Source organism: Mustela nivalis (assembly GCF_964662115.1).
Source record: "Mustela nivalis genome assembly, chromosome: 20".
In the NCBI taxonomy this organism is placed as follows: Eukaryota; Metazoa; Chordata; class Mammalia; order Carnivora; family Mustelidae; genus Mustela; species Mustela nivalis.
This window is the reverse complement of record NC_139039.1, coordinates 8,191,535-8,218,913: the sequence shown is the minus strand read 5'-3', so window position 1 is coordinate 8,218,913 and position 27,379 is coordinate 8,191,535. Positions and strand designations below refer to the sequence as shown.

At 37.7% G+C, this 27,379-nt stretch overlaps 1 protein-coding gene across 4 annotated transcripts in view; it reads right to left on the bottom strand.

Moving 5' to 3' along the window:
• The window catches only part of NSD3 (nuclear receptor binding SET domain protein 3), a 125,913-nt gene that overhangs the window by 72,086 nt on the left and 26,448 nt on the right, over window positions 1–27,379 (bottom strand). For all 4 annotated transcript variants that reach the window (XM_082715407.1, XM_082715404.1, XM_082715405.1 and 1 more), the window contains exon 2: window positions 2,810–3,528. In XM_082715407.1, coding sequence (XP_082571533.1) covers window positions 2,810–3,484 — 675 coding nt within the window. In that variant the 5' untranslated portion in view covers window positions 3,485–3,528. The remainder of the gene's footprint in view (window positions 1–2,809; window positions 3,529–27,379) is intronic.

The following is a 27,379-nucleotide window of genomic DNA, read 5'->3' as shown; positions in this document are numbered from 1 at the left end:
AAATTCAAAGGCAATAAATTATTCATGCATTTTTCTTTTACTTTTTGAATGACTTTAAGTACATAACCTTTCTTTCAATTAACATATAATATATAATTTGTTTCAGTGGTACAGGTCTATGAATCATCAGTCTTATACAATTCACAGCACTCTCCATAGCTTAAGTGCATAATCTCAAACACTAAAACGTTTATCTGTACAAAAAGAACATTTTGCATGTCAAAAGTTTCTAAGAATTTTAAGACCTAATACTCTGAAACAAACATAAGCTCTAACTTAGTGCTGATGGAACAGAAGCCACTATTCGGCTTTTTATAAGTGAAAATGGCAAGCTAAGAGTTAATGAGACTAGTCTTAGTGAATAAGCCCACTGAGGTGCTGGTGGAAGACCAATGTCTGAATAGGGCCTACACTCACATGCCATAGGCATGATACCTGCCAAGGAGGAAGACATGCAGAAACACTTCCACATGTTTCTAATTTGATAGGAGGAAAAACAGCTAAATGAGCATTACAAAATGTACAATTTCAGTAGTGATCTCAGATCTCTTGCTGCCGAGATGTCTGGACACATTTTATTGTTGAGAGATATACTTAGGTTGTTCCAAATAACAGTCACTCTCTAGAAGGCCAAACAGCTCAGAATTGGAAATACTTGTAAGATCAAACACCAAGGAAAAGGAAAGAAAGAAGTAGTGAGAAATCACGAACTATTACCTTGAACGAGATTGTTTGTTCAAAAAAGAACCTATGAGTGGGCTTTGAAGGAACAAAATTATATATAAAAGCAAATCCAGCTTAAGGACAAATGTTTCAAACTTTTTCTCCAAGCACTCAGTTCTCATTATGCTTCTTTAAGCATCTGGGGAGGGGAGCTGTCCAGTGGCATCAGCAGACTCTCACTTGAGCTCCTCTTTCATTTCTAAGCCCTCTACAATGCTTAACACCAAGTAAGGGCTTGAACCCTTAGTAACAAAAGCAGGAGGCACAAGGGTATCAAAAATTGAACACTTACAAGAAACTGTCCTAAGGGAAACAAAATAAATGTTGTTCAAGTTGAAGAAACCTAATTAAAACAACAACAAAAAACATAAGGTTACAAAACCAATTAGTTTGTGAACATCACTGGTCCTCTGTACAGTACGGTACAGTACTGAAGGATGGTACTAACAACCAGCTGGAGGCCCTAGCTTTAAAGTTCCAGGATCAGAATGGAGTACAACTGTTACAGCATTCATTGCTTAAATTTGTAACGATCCCCCATGTGTGATAGATTTTAATTAATCAGAATTCAATTAACAAGAACTCTTTTTTCCTCTTTGGAAAAAAAGAGAGGAGGGAAGGGAGAAAGTAACAAAGAGAAAAAGGGAAAGAAGGATGGGAGAGGGAGAAAGGGGGCAAGGTGAAAAAGTTACGGAGGGAGGGAGAGAAACAAAGGGGAGAGAGACAAAACAATACAAAAAACCCTGGATTTTTCCCCAAAACTCAACTTTGTTCATACATTGGTACATAATGTGTATTATCTTGTTCCTCTTACTAGAATATAAGCAAACTGAAAGTAGACACTTTTAATTTCATTTATTCCTATTCTTAGCAAAGAGTCTAGCACAGAGTACGTATTTAATCAATAATTGATAAATGAATGAATAAATGAATAAATAAAACTATAGAAAAATGAGAAAATATTTTGAAATATGTTTGAAATATTACACTGAGACTTGGGAGAGTCTAGAATCAGTGTAGCCTTTTACTCCAGAAAATGATTACATTTGAGCTGTATGAAGTACCTGAACCCAGCTACCAAGGAAAAGGTGAGTTGGTATGAAATAAGCACTTCTTTAAACAGAAGATACCAAATTAACTTATTCAGGCATACCAGATATAAAAGCAAACTAATGTTGCCAAAATACTTATTTCTTCCTCATTAATGTCTGGGAAATGTCTTCAATTCACACCATGTATTAGAATACTAACTAAAAACTTCACTCAAGCTAGACCTGCTTTATTACATACCTGTTAATAAGGAAATTCATACTAAACCGCAGATACACTAAAAAAAATTTGGCAGCATGCATCATACCTATGAAGGATGACTCATAAGAATTCCACCTGAAGTTTTAATATATAGAACACTAACTGGTTTTAATAAAAAAAGAGTCCCTCTATTACTTCAGTTTATTTATTTATTTTTTAAAAGATTTTAATTTATTTGACAGACAGCGATCACAAGTAGGCAGAGAGGCAGGCAGAGAAAGGAGGGAGCAGGCTCCTGCTGAGCAGAGAGCCTGATATGGGGCTCGATCCCAGGATCCTGGGATCATGATCTGAGCTGAAGGCAGAGGCTTTAACCCACTGAACCACCCAGGCGCCCCACTTCAGTTTATTTTGTAGCAAACACACTAGTAATGAGTATTAAGTCATTAACACTGGGAAAAGTTGGCCTAAATAAAAAAAAACAAACAAACAATATAATTAACCATCTTCTCTTTGCCTTTCCTCTTCATCTTTAGAAACCAGGAGTTCATTATAAACAAATAAAAATAAGTGAAACTATTAGACAAAGAAACATAAGCAGCCTTATTAGTATCCCATGTTTTAAAAATATTTCTTCACTCTAATGATGTACATTCATTTAGTCAAAAAATTTTACTCAGCACCCATTAGATTATCTCAAGCTCCTTGCTTCGGATTAGGAGAAAGAAGTTATCAGAAATATTTAAATTTGAAGGGATAAAAATGGGAAAGTATCTCTTGGACCTCCAGTAAATCTGAATTATTACAAAATTTTTAAAAATATGTTTCAACTTACATTTTGTTCCTCTGGTTCTAATTTGGGGATTTTGTGTGACTTGCGCTCTTCAGATCTGGATGAGTCATGCTTGTTGCTTTTTTTCCTCTTTTCTTTTCTGCTTTCATGCTTTGATTTTGTGTGCTCACTTGCCTGTACTTCATTTAAAAGGTCTCCACAAAGGGAAGACTCAAACAATTCCCTGCCATTCTGGATAGTTTTGGTTATTTTTAGTTTAATTTCAGGTGAGCCAGTCTTCTTTGGAATCACAGTTTGTGGTACCGAAGGAGGAGGTGGTGGCTGTGGAGGAGAAGGTTTTTCCAGAATTTCATGTGGTCTTGTGTTTGGAATTTCTGAATGGTAATAGTCAGTGGGGCTAAAGTTTCTAACTGCACCAAAGCCATTGGCTGACCCATTGGGATACTGATTATATGACTGGTATTTGGTTTGAGTTTCATACATGCTGATTGATGGGGGATAGCCATTTGTGAGTGGAGGAAGATCCTCTGTTGTAGGTGGATACTGAAAGCCTTGCTGCAAGGTAGCTTCATATGGTGTCTGGCCACCATCTTCAACAATGTCACTGTTGTTATCAAAGGCATCCTCCTGACGGATGTTGGCGGAGTCAATGAGTTGAGGTGGTTGCTGAATTGTGTTTCCCATGATCCCTTGCATGAAAGAGAAAGAGAAATCCATTGTTCTGCTCCAGCATCCTTAACTTTCCCTTTCTCTCATCGGGCCTAAAGTTTTAAAAGAGGAGATTAAAAAATGTTAATATTCTCACAGGTTAGAGGCTTTTCAACTGAAAAAGAATTCACTAAAATATCCTGTACCTAGTTTTCATATCCAGATATACACAAACACTAAATATTTTTAAAACAGGTAGCCAATATAATTCTGATACAAGTCAAATGCTTTTTACCTTAAATACTTATCTATTTGAAACCCTCAATTACTTCTAAAATTTTAGTAACAAAATATTATCCTCTTAGCAAATGTTCAAAATAGTTTTGCATTCCTTTCTGTTTCCAAAGTTAGAAACGACAAGTCTCAGGGTAAAACTGGTATTTGCAAAGTAAGCAGTGTTCTGACACATATAAATTAGGTTCCATACAAGCTTCCTTTAAATCACTCGTGTTTTGTCCAGTGGTTCTCTCTGTTATTACAAAAAATAACAAAATCTTATTGCAAATATTTTAAATACAAACATAAAAAGGCCTATTCCTCCCTCTTGATCATCCCCATTCTTCTGTCATGGATAATCACTGTAAATACTTTGATGAGTATTCTTCCAAATCTTTATATAGTTACACATAAAATTTTAAAAATTAACTTGATTCTGTGATTTTCTTGTTCAACTTAACAATATATCTTAGATATATTTCTACGTCAGCATGTATAATTTTCATATATACTTTATTAAATAGTAACACAATAAACAACTGTGCTATCTATACCACGATGTACTTAACCATTTGTGTACTGACGATCATTTAGCTGCTCACAATTGTTTGAAATTATGAACTGGTCTACAGGAAACTTTCTTAAAACTACATCTTTGGGCAGGTATGTATTCTTATCAGACAAATTTGAAATTTTAATAGATACAGCACAGCCTATAGAATGGTTCTGCAGTATCAGTATACCATCATACCATTAGTGAGGGTGCCTGATTTGCTATACTCTTAACAGTATTAGTTGTTTTTAACCAGTGGCATAACTCTGATCATCTGGGGTAGTGTTACAAAATGTACATGTCAATCAACATCTAACTACTGATGAATCTGATACATCTGGGGTGAGGCCTAGAGTATGAATATTTTAAGATCACATTTCAGCTGATTCTGATGCACCCTCTTAGTTGGGTCACTGCATTACAATCTTTGCATTGTAGTTATTGCATTATACTCTTATAATTATTGCACCTCCTCTAGAAGGTGCCTAAAGATGTTAACGTTATGTAACAATGTTGTAATACAGATAAGCATCTATTAGGAAATGTTTTAAAACCACTCTGTGTAGTCATAAAGTGACAAGTCCACATCTTAAGACAGGATTAATGGACAGTTCAGGTATTATTTTGATTATCTCATGAACATTTCTTCTAGAAAGCCCTAAAGGCCGAGAGGATTCTCTACTGTATTGAGTCTGATGAACTGATTTTAGCTGCATGGAATACTGTGAAGGACAGTGAGGTTACAGTCCAGTTTGATTCTATGACCAATTAATAATGTCTACTATCTTGATTGTTGTAGAATTTACCAGAATGATAAAGCGTGTAACCCAAAACAGCAAAGAAAAGCTGACAATACACTTTTCAAGGCAGATCCAATTAAACAGCTGCTGTTTACACTGCTAAAATGGAAAGAATTTTAGAAGCTCTAAAATTGCAAACAAATGAATACAAGAGCATACAGGAAATCAAACTGCCCTTATCACTCTACAGTGGAATGGGGTGCAGGGGGGTATTAGACAGCACTCTCATTTTTTAGCATCTACTCTGGGCCAAGCAGTTTGTACATTTTCTAATTTAATCCTCATAACAAATCTGTAGGATAGGTATGGTGACTCTTGGTTCATATGGAAAAGAAACTGAGCTTCAGAGAGGTTAGGTGCCTTGCTTTAAACTATAAAGCAAAAAGGACAGAATTACTATTTGTATCTAAGTGTGTCTGACATTAAGCCCTATGATTTTTACCATGCTACCACTTCTACTTCACTCAGCCATAACTTCTGAGAGGATCTGATTCTTCTATTCATGTTCTTTATTCCCAATCACTGCCAAAATGAAAACTAACTATTCTACAGTAACTGCCACTAACTCTTAATGGCGCTCAGTATGTACCAGGAACCAATCTCCGTGCTTTATATATAGTACATGCAATCCTCCCAACAACCTTCAGGTAGATGTTAACCTTAGTTCTCATTACAGACTGGGAAATAGAGGCATACTGAGGTTAAATGACTTATTCAAGTGCACAAAGCTAGTCTTTCATTGACAGGGCTGGTATTACATCTAGGCAGTTTGGTTTCAGAATCAGTAATGCTAACCAGTGGTAACATACTGGTAACGCTGATAAATGTTAGGAATCACTTCTTTATGCATAGCTGAAGAATTGAAACATTACTCTAATCTGACCCTTGGCAAAAATGTGTAGTTCAGAGACAAAGAATGGTATGTTCTAAAATTTTATAACCACAGGGGGCAACTGTACAGGTGGAATTCAGAAGTTCTTTGAACTTCCAACTTGAAGGCAAATTAAATACTGACATTTGACAAGATGCAACCTGTGTTTTTGGTTCTCATAACTGTCATAACAAGATCAGCTTCCAGATTAGTCTCCCAAATTATAATCTACAGAGGTTTTCAGGCATATGTATTCAGAGAACTAAGGTTTCTAATGTTTCTGATTTAGTTCCAAACACAAACTTTTTTTTTTTTTTTTAATATTTTTTTTAAGATTTTATTTATTTATTTGACAGAGAGAAATCACAAGTAGATGGAGAGGCAGGCAGAGAGAGAGAGGGAAGCAGGCTCCCTGCCGAGCAGAGAGCCCGATGCGGGACTCGATCCCAAGACCCTGAGATCATGACCTGAGCCGAAGGCAGCGGCTTAATCCACTGAGCCACCCAGGCGCCCCCAAACACAAACTTTTAAGAAGTTTGGTATTTTCCCCCTTTTCTTCTCTAGCCATAGAACCAAATATTTCATTTTAATTTGAACTAAGAAAGGAAATAACATTACCATCTTAAAATTATATAGGAGTTTACCATTACACAGTATTTTCACATGCATTCTTATTTGATCCTCAAAACAATCCTGTAAAGCTGACAGGACAGGTGTTAGCTTCATTTTTTAGATGACTACATTTAATATTTGAGATGCTAAGTTTTCCAAGACCACAAAGCTCATTAGTGATTAAACCCGAAAAAGAATCAATCTCTTGCCCTCTTTACCACAATATCTAACTGCCAGAGAATATCCAGCTACCCAAAGACAACCACACTATAGGAGTCAGATGTTCAAAACTGAATGAACTGTCCTTTCCCTAATTCATTTTTCCTTTCAGGCTACCCCAGATTTGTCATTGCTTCCACTATTTCTCTAGCTTCCCAGGCCTGAAGCCTTAGTCATGTGGGTAGCTGATTCTCCCCTCTTAGTGAAGCCACAAAATGAGGCACTGAACAGATCTTGTAGTTTCTTCCACTGAAATCTCTGATTTGTTCTTTGATCCATGTCAGGCCAAGCCCTCAGCACCTTAATCCTGAACTATGACAACTGATTTTCTAGATATTTCTCATCTTTAATTCCTCTCTGCACAACAGTTAGAAGATGTGTCCTTAAACTAAACTTTAAGTCTATTCCCTTTCTAAGAAACTCTAAAGCCCCATATTATACCAAGTCCCTTCCACACCTCTCAAGGTCTTCCATAATCTGACTTTCCTACCAACTCAAATTGTATAGGCATGAATAAACTTTTCTGAGCATTCTCAGGCCCAAATAACTACAAAATGTGGCCTTCCTCACATATTACACTTTATTTAATCTTATGAAGCAAAATATTATTCCCATTTTATAGATGTGAAGAAAGGGCACTCAAAAAGACCAAGTGATTTGTCCTTAATAACACATCCAATAGAAGCTGAAAGAAAATGGTGAAATTCAGATCTTCTAATTCAATATCGTACTCTCTAGGGCAGCTGCCACCTCATCTACAAATTATTCATACTTTGCACTTCTTTCCAATAAGTTCCATAGCCGCCATCCAAATGTATGTCTGACAGCTTCCCTTGTATCTCACAAGTATCTTAAAATTCCCAATAACCAACTTAGTTTTTATTCTACTTCCATGTGTCTTCCTATGAGAAAAAAAGAAACCTCCATATCAGTTGCCCAAGCCAGATATCTGGGACTGCAATACATCCCATACCCTCACTTCTACTCTTCCCCAATGTATCAGTAAATTCCTGGAGTTTCATCTTCAAAGTATACATCTCATAACTGCCTATTTCATTCCATATATTTTCTTCTTCACGCTAGTCCAATCTCCTTACTTAGTCTATTCCATAGCTATTTTTTCAGTCTTCATGCTTCTTCTCCTGCCTATGATCTATTCTTCCATATAACAGCCAGTCTCCTTTCAAAAACGAACCCAATCATTTGACTACCTCTCAAAATACAGTAAGAAAAAGGAACTACTGCTATACTCAACAACATGGATGACTCTCACAATGTCATTTTGAGTGAAAGAAGCCAGACACAGTGATTCCATTTACATAGTATACAATGTGATTTCATTTATATAAGGTTCAAAACAGGATAAAGTTAAGACTAACTCTATGGAGGGCACCTGGGTGGCTCAGTCAGATAAGCATCTGACTTCGGCTCAGGTCATGATCTCGGGGTCCTGGGATCAAGCCATGCATCAGGCTCTCTGCTAGGTGGGGAGTTTGCCTGAGGATTTGCTCTCTCCTTCTGCCCCTCACCCAACTCGTGCGAGTTCACTCTTTCTCTCTCATAAACAAACAAACAAGTAAATAAATAAATAGACTAACTCTATGGAGATATCTGTCAAAATAGTACTTGCTTACTGGGAGGTAGAGAGAGTGGGCTATAAACACTGGATAAGACCAAAAGGGAGGTTTCTGAGCTGCTAGTTATACTTAACGTATTGATCTAGATAGTAGCTACATAGTCTTAAGCAAAAACAAAAGAACAAACCTTTAGGGGCTTCCCAATGCACTCAAATAAAATCGAAGCTATTTATCATAGCCAGCAAGCCCCTGCATGGTCAGACCACAGTTCACATTTCCAAAGTCATTCACCAATACTCTGTGCTGTAAGGACTGCACTCCAGCCACATGGGCTTCTGTTCAGTTTCTCAAATACACAAACTTCACCTTTGCAATCAGGATCTTCACATAATCTACTCCAGCTACCTGAACACACATAATCCCTGAGAGGCCTTCTGAGATCCCCCGCTCATTCTACTGACTAAGCCTATTTTTCTCCTTTATAGCATTTACCATGATCTATGTTATACAAACCTGTGTTTACCTTCTTATTGTCTGTCTCCCTTACTCAACTGCATGCTCTAAAAAGGCAGACATGGGAAGAGACCATGTATGTCTCGTTCATTGTTGCTCAATTAATAAATGACAGAAACAGTCCCTATCTTCCTAGGACTTATAATTAGTATATTCCCATTTACCTGCCAGATTTCTGGAGATATCACCCTACAGTATAACTTTACTCACCCACTAATTCCTTGCTTGGTAAAATATGTTATGCTCATTATAAAAAATAATAAATAAATACATATTTAAAATATTGATACCCATAGTTACACAGTCAACTAATCTACCACGAAGTTGTCAAGATTATTCAAAGGGAGAGGAGAGTACTTTCAACAAATGGAGCTAGAACAACTGACTGGATATCAGTATGGGAAAACTGAGCGTTAACCCTTACTTTACATTATACCTGGAAAGAACTAAAATTAGCTCGTAAACCTAAAAGTAAAGTCAGAATGATAAAACTTCTAGAATAAAAACATGGGACAAAATATACCACTGGGTTAGGCAAAGATTTTCTTAAAAAAATACCATTAATGAAAAAGACTGACAAAGTGGACTTTAAAAATTTAAAACTTTTGTTTTCCAAAGGACACAGTTAAAAAAAGAAAAAGGTGATTTAAAAATGGTAGCCATGAGGGACGCCTCAGTGGCTCAGTCGGTTGAGTGTCTGCCTTCAGCTCGGGTCATGATCCCAGGGTCCTGGGATGGAGTCCCACATCGGGCTCCCTGCTCAGCAGGGACCCTGCTTCTCCCTCTGCCTGCTCTGACTGCTGCTCCCCCTGCTTGTGCTCTCTGACAAATAAATAAATAAAGTCTTTTAAATAAATAAATAAATAAATAAATAAAAATGGTAGCCATGAGAACAGGGGAAGATGGGGGAGTAGGAGGATCATAAGTTCCCCTTCTCCCACAGACATACCAGGATGACAACTACATGTCATGCAACTCACTCTGAAAACAAGCTGATTACCAGAACAGATCATTCACAGCTAAAGACATAAAGAGAAGACCCAATATGAAGGGTAGGAGGGGCAGACAACTGGTCAGAAACCAAAAATACCCCTGGTGCAGTAACCTTCAAGTGGCAGAGATATCACAGGCACAGAGATGCTCCTTGAGGAGGCGACCAAGTCCCTGCACCAGGAAGACAAACCCCCATAATGTCTGGCTAGAAGATCCTGAGCTTAACTCTGGGAGATCCAGAGGGCTACAGAAAGTCAAGACTTTGCTCTTAAAGGGACAGCACTATGTCACCTGGTCTGAGACCCAGCAGAAGCAACAGTTTGAAAAGTGCCTAGGTTATAGTGAAGGAGATTTATTGACATTTAGGACAAATGCCAGAGGGGCAGGGATCTGTAACAGCTTTCTCTGGGAATGGAACTGCTGGTGAGTCATTTTTCTTGCCCTCGTTCAGCCTAGCCGGCTAGACACTTGCAGGAGCCAGGCCTGAAACTCTCCATCTACCCCGCTGACTCCACTTGCCGGCTCTGCAGTTTCCCTTGTGAACCTGCCCCATCCAATCCACCCATCCTAGCAAGGGTCCCTCCAAAGCAGCTCTTACCCCACCACACCCAGCAGACAACCTCCATCAGGAGTAATACTTCCCAAAATGACTACCACCCACCACACCCTACAGACCAGCACCCCTTCAAAGTGACTTCTGCCTGAGGGAAGGGGGAGAGCCAGCTTTGCCCACCAGCAGGCCCACTGCAGTTGTGGTCAGGTCTCTCAGCCAGCTTTGCAGGGGACTAGCTCAACCTCTCACATGCCCTGAGCAGCTACAGTCAAACTTCTCAGTCAGCTGTGCTGGGACTGAATACACTGCAGCCAAGAAGACTTGGGGGACAGCCCTGCCCACCAGTGCACCTGCAATAGTTGTGGCTGGTTACTGCTGAGAGCTGGGCTAAGGGACAGCCCCACCCACCAGCAGCACACTCACAGCAATCAGGGCCCAGTCACAATAGGAGGACAAATGCAGCCCACACAGGGGACAACTCTGAGCACCAGGTTCTGGTGACAAGGGGAACTGCACTACAGAATGTCTTCCAGGTAAGGCAACTACTTTTAAGACCAGGAGATATAGCTGACCTACTTAATACACAGAAACAAATAGAGAGAGCCAGAGAAAACAAAAAGACAGGAATATATTCTAAAAGGAAGAATAAAACAAAATCTCCAAAAATGAACTAAACAAAATACAGATAAGCAGTCTATCTGATAAAGAGTTCAAAGTAATGGTCATAAAGATGCAAACCAGACTTGAGAGAAAAGTGGATGAATTCTAGGAGAACTTCAACAGAGATAGAAAATATTAAAAAAGAGCCAAGAGAATATGAAGACTAACTGAAATGAAAACTTCTAGAGGGAATCAACAACAGATTAGAAGAAGCAGAAGAATGGATCAGAGATCTGGAAGACAGGGTACTGGACAGCACCCAAACTGAACGGCAAAAAGAAAAAAGCATTTTTTTAAAAAGAGGATAGGCAGGGCACCTGGCTAGCTCAGTTGGAAGTGTGCGACTCTTGATTTTGGGGTTGTAAGATCAAGCCCCATGTTGGGTGTAGAGATTACTTAAATAAAGTTTAAAAAAAAAAAACAAGACAGTTATGGGACCAATATATCAACATCAAGCATACTAACATCTGCATTAGAGGGATCCCTTAAGAAGAAAGGAGAGAAAAAGGGGCAGAAAATTTATCTGAGAAATAATAGCTGAAAACTCGCCTAACCTGTAGAATGAAACAGACATCCAGGTCCAGGAAGCAGAGAGAGCCCCAAAGAAGCTGGACCCAAAGAGATCCACACCAACACACATTATTATTAAAATACCAAAAGTTAAAAATAGAGAACCTTAAAAGCAAGAGAAGAGGATATAGTTATGGACAAGGAAACACCACAATGCTATCAGCTGATTTTTCAGCAGAAACCTTAGAGGCCAGAAGAGAGTGGCATGATGTATTTAAAGTGCTAAAAGGAAAAAACCTACATCTAAGAATACTCTCCCTAGAAAGGTTATCATTCAGAATTGAAGAAGAGACAGAGTTTCACAGAGAAACAAAAGTTAAAGGAGTTCATCACCACTAAACTGGCCTTACATGAAATGTTAAAGGGGGTTAGGAGTGGGGAAGAGATTTTAAAGGGATGTCCTTCAGCAGAAAATAAAGGTATAATGAGAAGAAAATTATGAAAGGAAAAAAAACTTCACTGATAAAAGTAATACATAAGTAAAGGTAGTAAATCAATCATTTATAAAGCTAGTATGCAGATTAAAAGACAAAAGTAGTAAAGTCAACTATATCTACAAAAATTAGTTAAGGGATACACAAAATAAAAAGATGCAAAATATCATGTCATATACATTCAACATGGAAGAGAGAGTAAAAATGGAGTGCTCTCAGAATATGTTTGAACTTAAGCAACCATACACATAGGATGTTATTTATGAAACTCATGGTAGCCACATACCAAAAACCTGTAATACACAAAAAATAAAGAAAAAGAAATCCAAGCAAAACACAAAGAAGGTCATCAAATCACATGGGGAAAAAAAGCAAGAGGAGAAAGGAAAGGAACAGAGAACTACAAAAACAAGTGGAAAATGATTAACTAAATGGCATTAAGTTCATACCTGTCAATAATTACTTTAAATGCAAACGGACCAAATGCTCCAAATGACACAGGGTGACTGAATGGATAAAAAAGAAGACCTAGCTATATGCTGTCTACAAGAGGCTCACTTAAGACCCAAAGACACATACAGAGTGAAAGTGAAGAAGTGGAAAAAGATATTCCATGCAAATGGAAAAAAAGAAAAAGCTGGAGTAGTAATACTTCCATCAGACAAAAGGAACCTTAAAACAAATACTATAATAAGAGACAAAGAATGGCATTACATAGGGACGCCTGGGTGGCTCAGTTGGTTAAGCAGCTGCCTTCGGCTCAGGTCATGATCCCAGCATCCTGGGATCGAGTCCCACATCGGGCTCCTTGCTCGGCAGGGAGCCTGCTTCTCCCTCTGCCACTGCCTGCCATTCTGTCTGCCTGTGCTCGCTCTCTCTCCCTCTCTCTGACAAATAAATAAAATCTTTAAAAAAAAAAAAAAAAAAAAAGAATGGCATTACATAATGATAAAGGTGTCGATCCAAGAAGAGGATATAACAATTGTAAAAACTCAATGTATTAAACATAAAAGCACCTAAATATATAAAGCAAATATTAACAGACATAAAAGGAGAAATTTGACAGTAACACAATAGTAGGGGACCTTAACATCCCCACTTACATCAATGATATATCATCCAGACAGAAAATCAATAAGGAAACAGTGTCTTTGAGTGACACAACAAACCAGATGGACTTAACAGATACACACCGAACATCACACCCAAAAATGTCAGAATACACATCTTTTCAAGGGTACACAGAACAGTCTCCAGGAGAGATAACATGTTAGGTCACAAAACAGTCTCAATAAATTTAAGAAGACCAAAATTATATCAAACATCTTTTCTGACCACAACAGTATAGAACTATAAATCAATTACAAGAAAACAACTGCAAAAAACACAAACACACAGGGGCTAAACAACATACTACTAAACAACCAATGGGTCAAAAAGAAATCAAAGAGGAAATAAAAAAATGTCTGGAGACAAATTAAAATGGAAATACAAAAGGTTGCAGAGTGCGTGGGTGCCTCAGTCAGTTAAGTGTCTGACTTCAGCTCAGGTCATGATCCAAGGGTCCCAGGATGGAGTACTGCATCAGGTTCCCTGTTCAGCAGGAGCCTGCTTCTCACTCTCCCTCTGCCTGCCACTCCCTCTGTTTGTGCTCTGTCAAAGAAATAAATAAAATCTTTAAAAAAAAAAAAAAAAAAGAACTACACTGGTTCAAAAAGAGGGAAATTTACAGCAAGATAGGCTTACCAGAAGAATCAAAAATCTCAAATAAATAATCTAAACTTACACCTAATAGAACTAGAAAAAGAGGTGGGGTGGGGGGGCCAAACTCAGTAGAAAAAAAGAAACAATAAAGACCAGAGCAGAAATAAATGAAATTAAAAAAAAAAAATAGAAAAGATCAATGAAACTAAAATCTGGTTCTTTGAAAAGATAAACAGATTCATAAGCCTTCACCCAGAAAAGAGAGAACTCAAATAAATAAAATAAAAAATGAGAGAGGAAAAGATAACCAACACCAAAGAAACACAAAGGATCATAAAAGACTACTAGAAAAATATGGCAACAGATCGGGTAACCTAGAAGAAATGGATAAATTTCTAGGAACACACAATCTTCTAAAACTGAATCAGAAAGAAAAGAATTTCTGAACAGACCAATTACAAGTAATGAAATTGAGCTGGTAATCTAAAATCTTCCAACAAAAGTCCATGACGAGATGGCTTCACAGTTGAATTCCACCAAACATTTAAAAAAAGAGTTAATACCTATCGTTCTCAAATTTTCCAAAAAAAAAAAAAAAAAGAGGGGCACCTGGGTGGCTCAGTGGGTTAAAGCCTCTGCCTTCGGCTCAGGTCATGATTCCAGGGTCCTAGGATCGAGTCCCGCATCGGGATCTCTGCTCAGCAGGGAGCCTGCTTCCCCCTCTCTCTCTGCCTGCTTCTCTGCCTACTTGTGATTTCTCTGTCAAATAAATAAATAAAATCTTTAAAAGAAGAAGAAGGAATGCTTACAAATTCATTCTATGAGGCCAGTATTATCCTGAGATCAAAACTAGACAAAGACACTATAAAAGAAAAAGAAGAAAATGACAGAACAATATCCCTGATGATCACAAATGCAAAATCCTCAACAAAACATTAGCAAATCAAATTCAACAATTCATTAAAAGGATCATTCATGGGATACCTGGGTGGCTCAGTTGGTTAAGCATTTGCCTTTGGCTCAGGCCATGATCCCAGGGTCCTGGGATCGAGTTTCACATTAGGCTCCTTGCTCAACAAGGAGCCTGCTTCTCCCTTTGCCTACTGCTCCCCCTGCTTGTGCTTTCTGATGAATAAATGAATAAAACCTTAAAAGGGGGGGGGGGCATCAAGCACCACAATGAAGTGGGATTTGTTCCATGGTTGCAAGGATGGTTCAATATCAGCAAATCAATCAAAAGGATACACCATATTAACAAAATGAAGGATAACAATCATATGAACTTCTCAATAGGTACAGAAAAGAATTTGACATTCATTCATGATAAAAACTCTCAAAGTGGGTATCAAGAGCACATACTTCAAAGTAAAGACAATCTTGAGAAAGAACACAATCATCATATCATAATCCTTGTTATCACAATCCCCGATTTCAAACTATATTACAAAGCTACAGTAATTAAAACAGTATAGTACTGGCACAAAAAGAGATACATAGGTCAATGGAACAAAATAAAGAACCCAGAAATAAACCCACACGTGTATGGTCAATTAATCTATGACAAAGGAGGCAAGAATATACAAGAGAGAAAAGACGGTCTTTCCAGCAAATGATGTTGGGGAAACTGGACTGCTTAACACAAAATAATGAAGCTGGGTCACTTTCTTATGCCATATAAAAAAATAAACTCAAAATGAATTAGACTTAAATATAAGACCTAAAGCCAAAGAACTCCTAAAAGACAACATAGGCACTAAACTCTTATACATCTGTCTTAGGAATATTTTTCCAGATCTGTCTCCTAGGCAAAGGACCAAAGCAAAAAATAAATAATTGGAATTATATATTTTTTAAAATTTTTTTAAAGATTTTATTTATTTATTTGACAGAGATCACAAGTAGGCAGAGAGGCAGGCAGAGAGAAAGAGAGAGGAGGAAGTGGGCTCCCTGCTGAGCAGAGAGCCCGATGTGGGGCTCAATCCCAGGACCCTGAGATCATGGCCCCAGCTGAAGGCAGAGGCTCAATCCACTGAGCCACCCAGGTGCCCCCATAATTGGAATTATATTAAACCAAAAAGCTTTTGCACTGCAAAGGAAACGATCAACACAACAAAAAGGCAACCTACTAAGTGGGAGAAGATATGTGCAAATGATATATCTGATAATGGGTTAATATCCAAAATATATAAAGAATTCATACAATCAATGCCAAAAAACCCCATAAAATCTGATTAAAATGGGTGGGGGGATCTAAATAGACATTTTTCCAAAGCAGACATACAAATGGGCAATAGACATATGAAAAGATGCTCAACATCACTCTAATCATCAGGAAAATGCAAATCAAAACTACAATGAGATATCATCTCACACCAGTCAGAATGGAAAGATAAGAAACAGTAAGTGTGCCTGAGTGTCTGGGTGCCTTAGTCTGTTAGGCATCTGACTTCGGCTCAGGTCATGACCCCAATGTCCTGCGACTGAGCTCGAGTTGGGCTCCCTGCTCCACACAGAATCTGCTTCTTAGGGCACCTGGGTGGCTCAGTGGGTTACACCTCTGCCTGAAACTTCAGCTCAGGTCATGACCCCAGGGTCCTGGGATCAAGCCCCACATCGGGCTCTCTGCTCAGCAGGGAGCCTGCTTCTCTGTCTCTCTCAGCCTGCCTCTCTGCCTACTTGTGATCTCTGTCAAATAAATAAATAAAATCTTAAAAAAAAGTAAAGAAAGAAAGAATTATCCATGATGTAGAGAAAAGGAAACACATGTGCACTGGTTGGTGAGAATATAAATTCGCGCAATCACTATGGAAAACAGTATGGAGGTTCAAAAAATTAAAAACAGAAAGACAATACAATCCAGTAACACCACTCTAGACCAAAAAAAATAAAAATACTACCTTGAAAAGATATAAGCACTACGTATACTGCAGCATACTATTTACAATATATATATAGTATATATATGTGTATATACAACATATATATTAATATATACATATATACATAAATTATATGTATATACAATACATAAATTTACATAGTATTTACAACAGCCAGGATATGAAAGCAACCTAACTATCTACTGATAACATGAAGAAAGATGTGACATATACACACAGTAGAATATTAGCCCTAAAAAATAACGAAATCTTGCCATTTGGATAGGGTATTACGCTAAGGTTGAAATAAGTCAAAGACAAATACTATATGATTCCACTATGTTGTATTTAAAAAAACAAAGAACCAAAAAAAAAAAAGAGCAAACAAAACCAAGCAAACAAACACACAGAAACTGCCCATAAATACACAAACTGCTGGTTACCAGAGAGGAAGAGGGTGGGATTATAGGCAAAATAGGTGAAGAAGATTAAGAGGTACAAAATCCCAGTTGTAAAATAAGTCATAGGGACAAAAAGTACAACATAGGAAATATAGTCAATAATATTGTAATAAATTTGTGTGGTGACAAATGGTAACTATACTTACTGTGAAGAGCATTTTGTAATGTAAATAACTGTTGAATCACTATGTTGTACAGCTGAAACTAATATTTTATGTCAACTATATTTCAATTAAAAAAAAATTACAGGAGTGCCTGGGTAGCTCAGTTGGTTAAGCATCTGCCTTCGGCTCAGGTCATGCTCTCAGGGGTCCTGTGATCCAACCCCGCAATGGGCTCTCTGCTCAGCAGGGAGTCTGCTTCTCCCTCTCCCACTGCCTCCTCTCCCCTGCTCATGCTCTGTCTCTCTCTCTCTCAAATAAATAAATGAAATCTTAAAAATAGAAAAACCAAAAAATATTACAGAGACAAAACAAAAAGGTACACTATAGGCAGGGAGAAAATATTTACAAGGCACATATCTTACAAACAACATCCTTTATTCTGACATTCTGGAAAATGCAAAGACCCACTAAAGGTTTCCCAGGGTAAAAATGGGGAAAGGGTTTCCCAGGCAAAAATGGGGAAAGTGAATGATAGTTTAAATATTTGTTACTCCATAGATTACATATTAATTCCAAACATAAATAGATACAATAGACCTGGCAGGCATCATTTTAACCAAGTGATTAAACATGGCTTTACCAAAAGCTGAACAACCTGGCATTATGGGCCTCATTAACACATCATCATCTCCTAAGTATTCTTCCCAATGCTTAAATTGAATCTCACAATGAGGAAACAATGAAACAAATACAAAATGTGGAACATTCTCTCAGACAACTGGCCTAGGCTCTTCAAAAAAGCTAATGTTTTAAACAAACAAAAAATGGAAAGATTCTAGATTTTTTATTTTTATTTTATTTATTTATTTGACAGACAGAGACCACAAGTAGGCAGGGAGGCAGAGAGAGAGGGAAAGCAGGCTCCCTGCTGAGCAGAGAGCCCGATGTGGGGCTCGATACCAGGACCCTGAGATCATGACCTGAGCTGAAGGCAGAGGCTTAATCCACTGAGCCACCCAGGTACCCCTCTTCTAGATTTTTTAAAAAGATTTTATTTATTGGGGGGGCACAGAGGGAGGGTGAGAGGGATAAGCAGACTCCCCACTAAGCAGACTCCCCACTGAGCAGAGAGCCTGATGTAGGGCTCAATCCTAGGACCCTAGGTCATGAACTGAGCCAAAGGCAGACCCTTAATCAACTGAGACACCCAGGTGCCCAGATTCTTCTAGATTTTAAAAGATTTAACCACCAACGTAATGCATGAACTTTGACGAAATCACAAACTTAAATACACACGCATAGGTTTTAAAAAATATTTTTGGACTGGCCTTTAATAAATGGAGCTATTAACTTTCCAGGGTATGATAAAAGTGTTTGGTTTATATAAAAGAATGTCATGTTCTTAGAAAAACCATTGCTGAAATATTTAAATTGCCACGGGATCACAACTTTCAAATGTCCTGGGATTAAAAAATGACATATAAAAGGAGGCAAAATGTTAACCACTGGCTAATCTAGGTGTTGACTAATATTCTTTTAACTTCCCTAAACCTTAAAAGTGAAAAGCTGGGAAAAAAACAAAATAACTTGGCTAAGGTTTGGAAGAAATTTTGAAAAGAAAAAGCTACCACTACTTAAGGTAGTAAAAGTCTCAATTAAAACTTGGCACTGGGGCACCTGGCTGGCTCAGTTGGTAGAGCATGTAACTCTTGATCTCTAGGTTGTGAGTTCAAGCCCCGCACTGCACACAGAGTTTACTTAAAAACAAGACAAAACAAAACAAACAAACTTGACACAAAACTCTGACCAACTACGCCAAATATTCCACATTATTATCTTTTCTAGAAAGTCAAAGTGTGAGAATAGAGCCATGCTTTTTGATATTATCCAAGTGATACCACAATGCAGTCAGGAAAGCAGTTTTGATAATTTTTAAAAGAAAGACATTTTAGGACTATAACTAAATTCCTCTACATAGTGATTTTTGCATGTACTGGAGTCTGACAGCTAGGGAGTAAACAGCAGACACATGGATCTAAATATTTAAGACCTTAAAGAATTAGATGGCTCTCCAGTGGGCACTGTGGTTGAAAATACAGGCTCAGAATCAAACTACTAGGTTCAAAACCCAAATTTAAGGCTGTTAGCTTCATGACTTTGGCAACCTAATCTCCCTAAATCTCAGTATCCTTATCCAGAAACCGGATATTTATAATAGTCTACTTTGTACAGAATTGTAAGAATTAATAGTTAATCTGTGAGCAGTACTTTGGACACTGCCTGGACTATAGTTAGAACTCAATACTTGGCTATTATCAGTGAGTGTGATGCTGGGTACACAGAAATTGTGAAACACTTGATCTTCAACCTAAAGGCATTTACAATGTCTTTAGCATACTAGATGAGATTTAACGGGTAAGAGTCATAAAACAGTAGTAAATAATGGAAGCAATGCGAATCAGAAGGTGACTAAGAATTAAACTGTGTTACCATCATAATATGATCGACATCTGAGATCATGTTAACTGGGAAACAAGGCATTTAGGCGAAAGGCAGGGGGGATTTGGAAGTTAGGTGTTTCACACCCTCTAATTTCAAAACCCCTCAGTAGAGGCCATCAAAAATTCTCACACCTTTGTCCCTAATAAATCCCTGATAAAGATGGTATGTTTTAATTTTTTTATTACTAAAATAATAATAATAACGGCTAGCATTTGAGAGCTTACTATATGTCAAACCATTCTAACTGCTTCATGTTTATTTTTTTATTCCTCAAAACAAACCTCTGAGGAAATACAATGCTTAATTTACAAATGAAATATGAAGACCAGCATGATTAAGTAACTTGCTCATAATCAGACATCCTATAAATCCACGCTCTGTTTCATAGCAACAACTCTTTAAAAAAATTTTTTTTACACAGGATTTTATTTATTTATTTATTTGACAGAGAGAGACAGTGAGAGAGGAAACACAAGCAGGGGGAGTGGGAGAGGGAGAAGCAAGCTTCCCAAGGAGCAGAAAGCCCGATGCGGCACTTGATCCCAGAACCCTGGGATCACAACCTGAGCCAAAGGCAGATGCTCAACGACTGGGCCGCCCAGGCACCTCCATAGCAATGACTCTTAATATGTAAACTAATTTCTCAAACTCCCTAAGTATATAAAGTAAGTAGCAACAACAACAGAAATGCTTACATCTTACACTTCACACTGCCCCAATTCCACTCCCCAGAGTTAACAGTTTGGTGAGAGACTAAATAATGGTACTTTACTAGTCTTCTACCCACATTAATATGTACTTCCAAGTAAATGAAACCACCACAGGCAAACAATTTATGATAAATTCTTCCTCTGACCCATTTTTTTAAGATGACATAAGTCAGTCAATGAATACCTTTTTCTTAATTTGGTTGAAGCTGTTGACAGTTTTAAAAGGAAAAGTGTTGAAAATTGTCAACTAAAGCTTTAGAGCTCTTATGTATTTATTTACCAACATATTCGGGACAGGAATAATAGAAAGTTTATAGACTCCTTAAGTCAAATCTTAGATAAAAGCTTAAAAAAAGAAGTGTGCCATGTGTTTCAGATGAACAGGATGAAGCTAGGAACATCAACTAAATATTCATGATGTGTTAAATGTAAAAAGTCAAAGATTTATATGATCTGTCTTGATGCGTTTAATGTACAGTTTAAGTTACTTTCTACCATAAACTAAATAAAAGATAATGTTAAGAAAATCAGAAGATTGGGGCGCCTGGGTGGCTCAGTGGGTTAAGGCCTCTGCCTTTGGCTCAGGTCATGATCTCGGGGTCCTGGGATCGAGTCCCGCATCGGGCTCTCTGCTCAGCAGGGAGCCTGCTTCCTTCTCTCTCTCTCTGCCTGTCTCTCAGTGTACTTGTAATTTCTCTCTGTCAAATAAATAAATAAAATCTTTAAAAAAAAAAAAAAGAAAATCAGAAGATATACAGTACCACACTGTACTTATCAAGAAAAATCTACATGTAAGTGAAGCCTGCAGACACGAGTATTTTTGCTGTTGTTGTTGCTGCTTACCTTATATACTTGGGTATTAGAAATTAGTTTGCTAAAACCCATGTAGTATAAAGACATATTACTCAAAAATCAACTATATTTTATTGTATATCAAAACTCCTTATGGCGATATTATTATTCAAGCTTTTTGGAAGCAAAAGTGGTTCTAAGGGGCACCTGGGTACCTTAGTTGGTTAAGCGTTTGCCTTCGGCTCAGGTCATGATCCCGGGGTCCTTGGACTGAACCCCAACATCAGCTTCCAGCTCAGTGGGGAGCCTGCTCCTCCCATTCCCTCTACTGCTCCCGGTCCTTGTAACTCTTTGTCAAATAAATAAAATCTATTAAAAAAAAGAAGTGGTTCTAAGATGTTATCACATCGCCTGTATCTGTTTTCAGATTCAACTACCCCTTAAATACATTTCTGGGTCAGTTAATTTGTAAATCTAAGCATATCATTTATCTGATTAAAATTCTTCAATGATTCCTAGAAAAAGTCCAACCACTCTGGCCAATGAAGCACTCGAAGCCCTCAAAGCAAGGTCTCTACCTAGGTCTCCAACTTCTAGTCATTTTGGTATGCTAATAATGTTAAACTACTGGGAATTAGGGGCGCCTGAATGGCTCAGTTGGTTGGAGGGTCTGCCTTCCTTTCAGGTTGTGGTCCCAGGGACCTGGGATTGAACCCTGATGGGCTCCCTGCTTCTCCCTCTCCCACTCCCCCTGCTGTGTTCCCTCTCTCACTATCTCTCTCTGTCAAATAAGTAAAATCTTAAAAAAAAAAAAATACTAGGAATTACTGTATACACTATTTCATACCACTGTGCCTTTAACAATGATCTTTAATACCTAATATGCCCTTTTATATACCCTTTTTTGCTTGACTTTTAACCATCTTCTGAGCTCAGAAAGTAATTTTCAAGAAGTAGTCACTTAAGCTCTAGGCTAGTCTGTGTAACTCTCCTCTATGTTCCTTAGATAGTACTATGCATACCTCTTAGTAATCAGGAAACAATCAGTTTATGTGATTTTCTCAAAGTAGGAAGTAATTTTATTCATCCATATGCTCCTAGAGCCCAAAGTGAAGGCTAAGAGGTGGGGCTTAATGAGTCTTTTAAACTGAAATCTGTAAATTTAAAAGAGGGTTATTACATATAAATGAAATGTTTTAAACAGTTGTTGAGGATCTTTCCATGCAGAATACAAGAGAACATAAATGCAGTTATAGCCTTTTCAGGTAACATCCTTGGCAAAATCTGACTGATAATTGCTTACCTAGCCACTATAGAGATTTCACTTCTGGGCTAACCTTCCCTGCAAGGCTTAAAGCCCCAAGGGACTGGCATGAAATGAAATGAATTTCTGGAGTCTATTAACTGAAAAAAGACCAAAAGATATCAAAAACTTCAAATAAGCATATCTACTTAAAACCCTAGAGTTATCAAAACTGAAATTCAGAATGTAGAAGCTCTCAAAAAACAATTTTCACAGTTATAGTTAACTGAATTGACATGAACATCAATCTTAATTTTCCAAACCTATTCCAGTAATTATCCATCATAGTAGAATACAAAGTCTACTTGATATATCAACATTAGAAATTTTAGGGCTAAAGAAAAACAGTGGAATATAATAAATGTGGTTTCCAGAACACTGAGGAAGAGAATGGTCTTCCTTTACCCCAGGTAAATAAGGGATCCAGATTTTTTTTTTTTATGTGAAGTGCTGCAAGGAACATTTCTCAAGGTTTACGATAAATCCACAGTTTATGAGTGTTTTCTATAGTAACAGGAATGGAGTGCACGCAGTCTCTACAGTAATGAACCAGCTATGCTGGTTCTTGAAAACCCAGCATCTTTATTGCTTGGTGATTTCTGCAGTAAAACATTATTAAGAAAAAAAAATTTTAAACACATGTTAAAAAATTGGAGGGTAATTTTGTCTTAGGGCAAAAACTTGAAATGCAGTACATAAAGGCAAGTTTAAATAGACACTCTTTGAGGTGTAATAAGAGAAAGCTACCAATTACACTCATATATTGATTTCTAACTGAATAATCACTCGTGTTTGACAGTCAGACCGTGTATCTGAAATCAATTTAATACATATACATACACCGATTTCTGCCCCCCAAAAAACTTTCAACTATGATTCATACTTAATGACAGAATAGCAAGATTTCCAGATGACAGCATCAAGGGAGATTTTCATTACACTCTTTTTTTTTTTTTTAAAGATTTTATTTATTTATTTGACAGAGAGAGACCACAAGTAGGCAGAGAGGCAGGCAGAGAGAGAGGAGGAAGCAGGCTCCCCGCAGAGCAGAGAGCCCGATGTGGGGCTCGATCCCAATACCCTGAGATCATGACCTGAGCCGAAGGCAGAGGCCTTAACCCACTGAGCCACCCAGGTGCCCCTCATTACACTCTTTTTAATCCCAAATTCACACCAAAAGAAAAAAAAATGGGAAAGGGTAGTTCATTTTTTAAAAATATGGTACATTATTTTCTGTAGATAGGTTTGCATGGGTGAAACCTGATACTTTTTTAAAAACTTGAAAAACATGCTTATTAATCTTTAAGAAAAGAGCCCAAATCCATTAATGCAAGGTTTTAAAAGAGATGCCATTCTTTTTAGTTCTGTGTTCTAGTCAGAATTTAATTTAATGATATAATCAGAGTGATCCTTTGACTAGAAGTTAAATCCTGCATTGCCCGTTTTGGTTTTCATAATTTAAAAATTATTTGTTAGTAATGTAATAATGAAGGTGTACTGTTAAAAACAACAGAGGTGGGGCTCCTGGGTGGCTCAATGGGTTAAAGCCTCTGACTTTGTCTCAGGTCAGGATCCCAGAGCCCTGGGATCCAGCCCTGCAGCATCAGGCTCTCTGCTCAGCAGGGAGCCTGCTTCCTCCTCTCTCTGCCTAGTTGTGCTCTCTGTCTGTCAAATAAATAAATAAAATAATTAAAAAAAACAACAACAACAAAGGTATGTTATTTTGCTTTATTATGTCTATTTTAAGATGATAAGCTATTCCGGGGCGCCTGGGTGGCTCAGTGGTTTGGGCTGCTGCCTTCGGCTTGGGTCATGATCTCAGGGTCCTGGGATCGAGCCCCGCATCGGGCTCTCTGCTCCGCAGGAAGCCTGCTTCCCTCTCTCTCTCTCTCTCTGCCTGCCTCTCTGCCTACTTGTGATCTCTGTCTGTCAAATAAATAAATAAAATCTTTAAAAAAAAAAAAAAGATGATAAGCTATTCAGAGGTACCTGGGTGGCCCAGTTGGTTATAAGACTCTGCCTTCGGCTCTGGTCACGATCCCAGAGTCCTGGGAATGAGCCTGAGTGAGCCCTGCAGAAGCATGAGTCTGTCTCTCCCTCTACTCCCTCCCACACGCACACCTGCACGTGCTCTCTCTAGAAATCTCCATCTCTCGGGCTCTCTCAAATAAATTAAAGAAAAATAAACCAACCACACCAAAAAAACTATAAGCCATATGACCTTTTTGGAAGTAAGTAGGAGATAAATATTTTTAGGAGGCCAAACACACACCTTTAAAAATCAGCAAACACAAACTCCTACTATTAAGTAAGAATAGAATACAAATTACACTAAAAATCAGTATTCTTCCTTCACAAGCCTTCCTACATTTCAACTTAAAAAAAAAAAAAAAAAAAAAATCAGGAGCACCTGGGTGGCTCAGTTAAGTGTCTGCGTTTGGCTCAGATCATGATCCCAGGACTCTAGGATCAAGCCAGGTCTGGCTCCCTGCTCAGTGGGAAGCCAGCTTGTCTCTGTCTTCTCCCCTCTTGTGCTCTCTCTCTTGCTGTCTCTGTCTCAAATAAATAAAATCCTAAAAAAAAAAAAAAAGGTCAAGGGTGAGGGTGGAAGTTATGGCAAAAAAACAAAAACAAAAACAAAAACAAAATCACCCTTTTGGTTCTAAGAACTTGACCACGCCTCTGTAGCACCAAAAAGGAAGTGAACAACAATGTTTACCTTTTATTCACTAAAAGCAGCCAGACTTGATAACATCTAATCTAGCTCTGTTATAGACAAAAAAACAATAACCAAATCTGGTACAGTAACTACAGAAGTCAATGTCAATCTTTCAAACAAAATGGATCCTGCTTGAAAATTCCTAGCAAGGAAATACAAATAAAATTACAAATGGAAGTGGTTTTTCTATTTGTCTTTAGACGATCTTATCCTTTAAGGGTACAAAAACTGTATCAGATTGTAAGATTTACTCTTTTATCTACAAACAATATAAAGCACTTTTATTAGTACCTAAGTGTTAAACAGTTGTTGGGCACAGCCAACCACAGCTGTAACCACAGTGGTATAGCAGCACACTATTTTCTATGGGAATTTGGGCATTTTCTCTCAAACAATTTGTTAAATTCCCACAGTAATGCAAATGGTTGGACTTCAGAGACTTTGAGGCCATATATAATGATACTAACTCTTCAGATACTTCACAAATTTTTAGTTTCCCTATGACTTTTTTTTTTTTAAGATTTTTTTATTTATTTATTTGAGAGATCACAAGTAGGCAGAGAGGCAGGCAGAGAGAGAGAGGAGGAAGCAGGCTCCCAGCTGAGTAGAGAGCCTGATGCAGGGCCTGATACATGACCTGAGCCAAAGGCAGAGGCTTTAACACACTGAGCCACCCAGGCGCCCCTATGACATTTTTAATGAAAATTTGAGGATATCAAAATTATGAGGTTTGGAAAGACTGCTGGTCAAACTTCGGAAGCATTTAAAGACATTTACTACCATTCTGGTTGAGGCTAACTCTGAAAGTTTAATGCTATGACTCAGGGGAAAACATCTTCTTTTCTGAACTATTCTTCAGTCATTATACTAATAAAGCATCAATTCTCCAAATGACACAAAAGGCTTACAACATTTTAGGATGTTAAATAAATGTTCTATATTAGTAAACCTTATCTGGGTATCTTGATTTAAAAGGTACTTTCCACAGTAGCCTTTTAAAAAGAACTCTCAGCTGCTGACTAATTTCTGGGTTAAAGTGGAAAATCTGCTTGTGTTAGAAAATAAACAATTCACGGGGCGCCTGGGTGGCTCAGTGGGTTAAGCCACTGCCTTCGGCTCAGGTCATGATCTCAGGGTCCTGGGATCGAGTCCCGCATCGGGCTCTCTGCTCAGCAGGGAGCCTGCTTCCCTCTCTCTCTCTCTCTCTCTGCCTGCCTCTCCATCTACTTGTGATTTCTCTCTGTCAAATAAATAATTAAAATCTTAAAAAAAAAAAAAAAAGAAAAGAAACAATTCAGGAGAGAATGTATTCCCTTTATACGTTCATGGGATTTTACTCACTTATCCACAAAGATATAAAGCAAATTGTGTCATTTGTATACAATTACAGACAATAGCCAAATCAAAATAGTCTCACTCCATCTAATTGAATAAACTCAAGATATATCAAAGACCAAAATCCTTGTAGAATTTGCTACATGACATTTATTCATTACCAACTAAGCAAAAGCATAAGATAAGCCACATTCTTCAATAATGGAGAAATAAAATATGAATGTAATGCTTAAACAATAAAAACAAAACAAATACTGGTAAAATTTCTTCTTTCTCTCCACTACGGTACAGTATTTTTGTCCTACTTTCTTAGACAATATTATTCCTAGAGAATGCCCCGCTAATCTATCAATTGTACTCAATTTAAATAGAAAGCTGTCATGAAAGGCTACATATTGCATGATTCCATTTGTATGAAATGTCCAAAATAGGCAAATTCATAGTGACAGATGAGGGACTGGAAGAAGGGAGAAAACAGAGGCTGACTGCTGATGGGTATGGGATCTCTTTCTGAGGTGATAATAATGTTCTGGAATTAGTGATGATGGTTGCACAACCTTGCGGATATACTAAAAACCACAGAAATGTATACTTTAAAAGGGAGAATTATATGGTATGTAAATAATATCTTGAAAAAAATGCTGTGAAAGCAATCAAGAAAGCATCTGTGTATGTTTCTGAACAATAAAGTCTATAATATCCATTCAAAGAATAACTGATTTGTACACATGTTAAATGTGCTTAAAATAAAAAGCTTTACACTTATTAAGCTACAGTAATTAAAAGGTGAAGTACTGGCAAAGGAACAGACAATGAAACAGTAA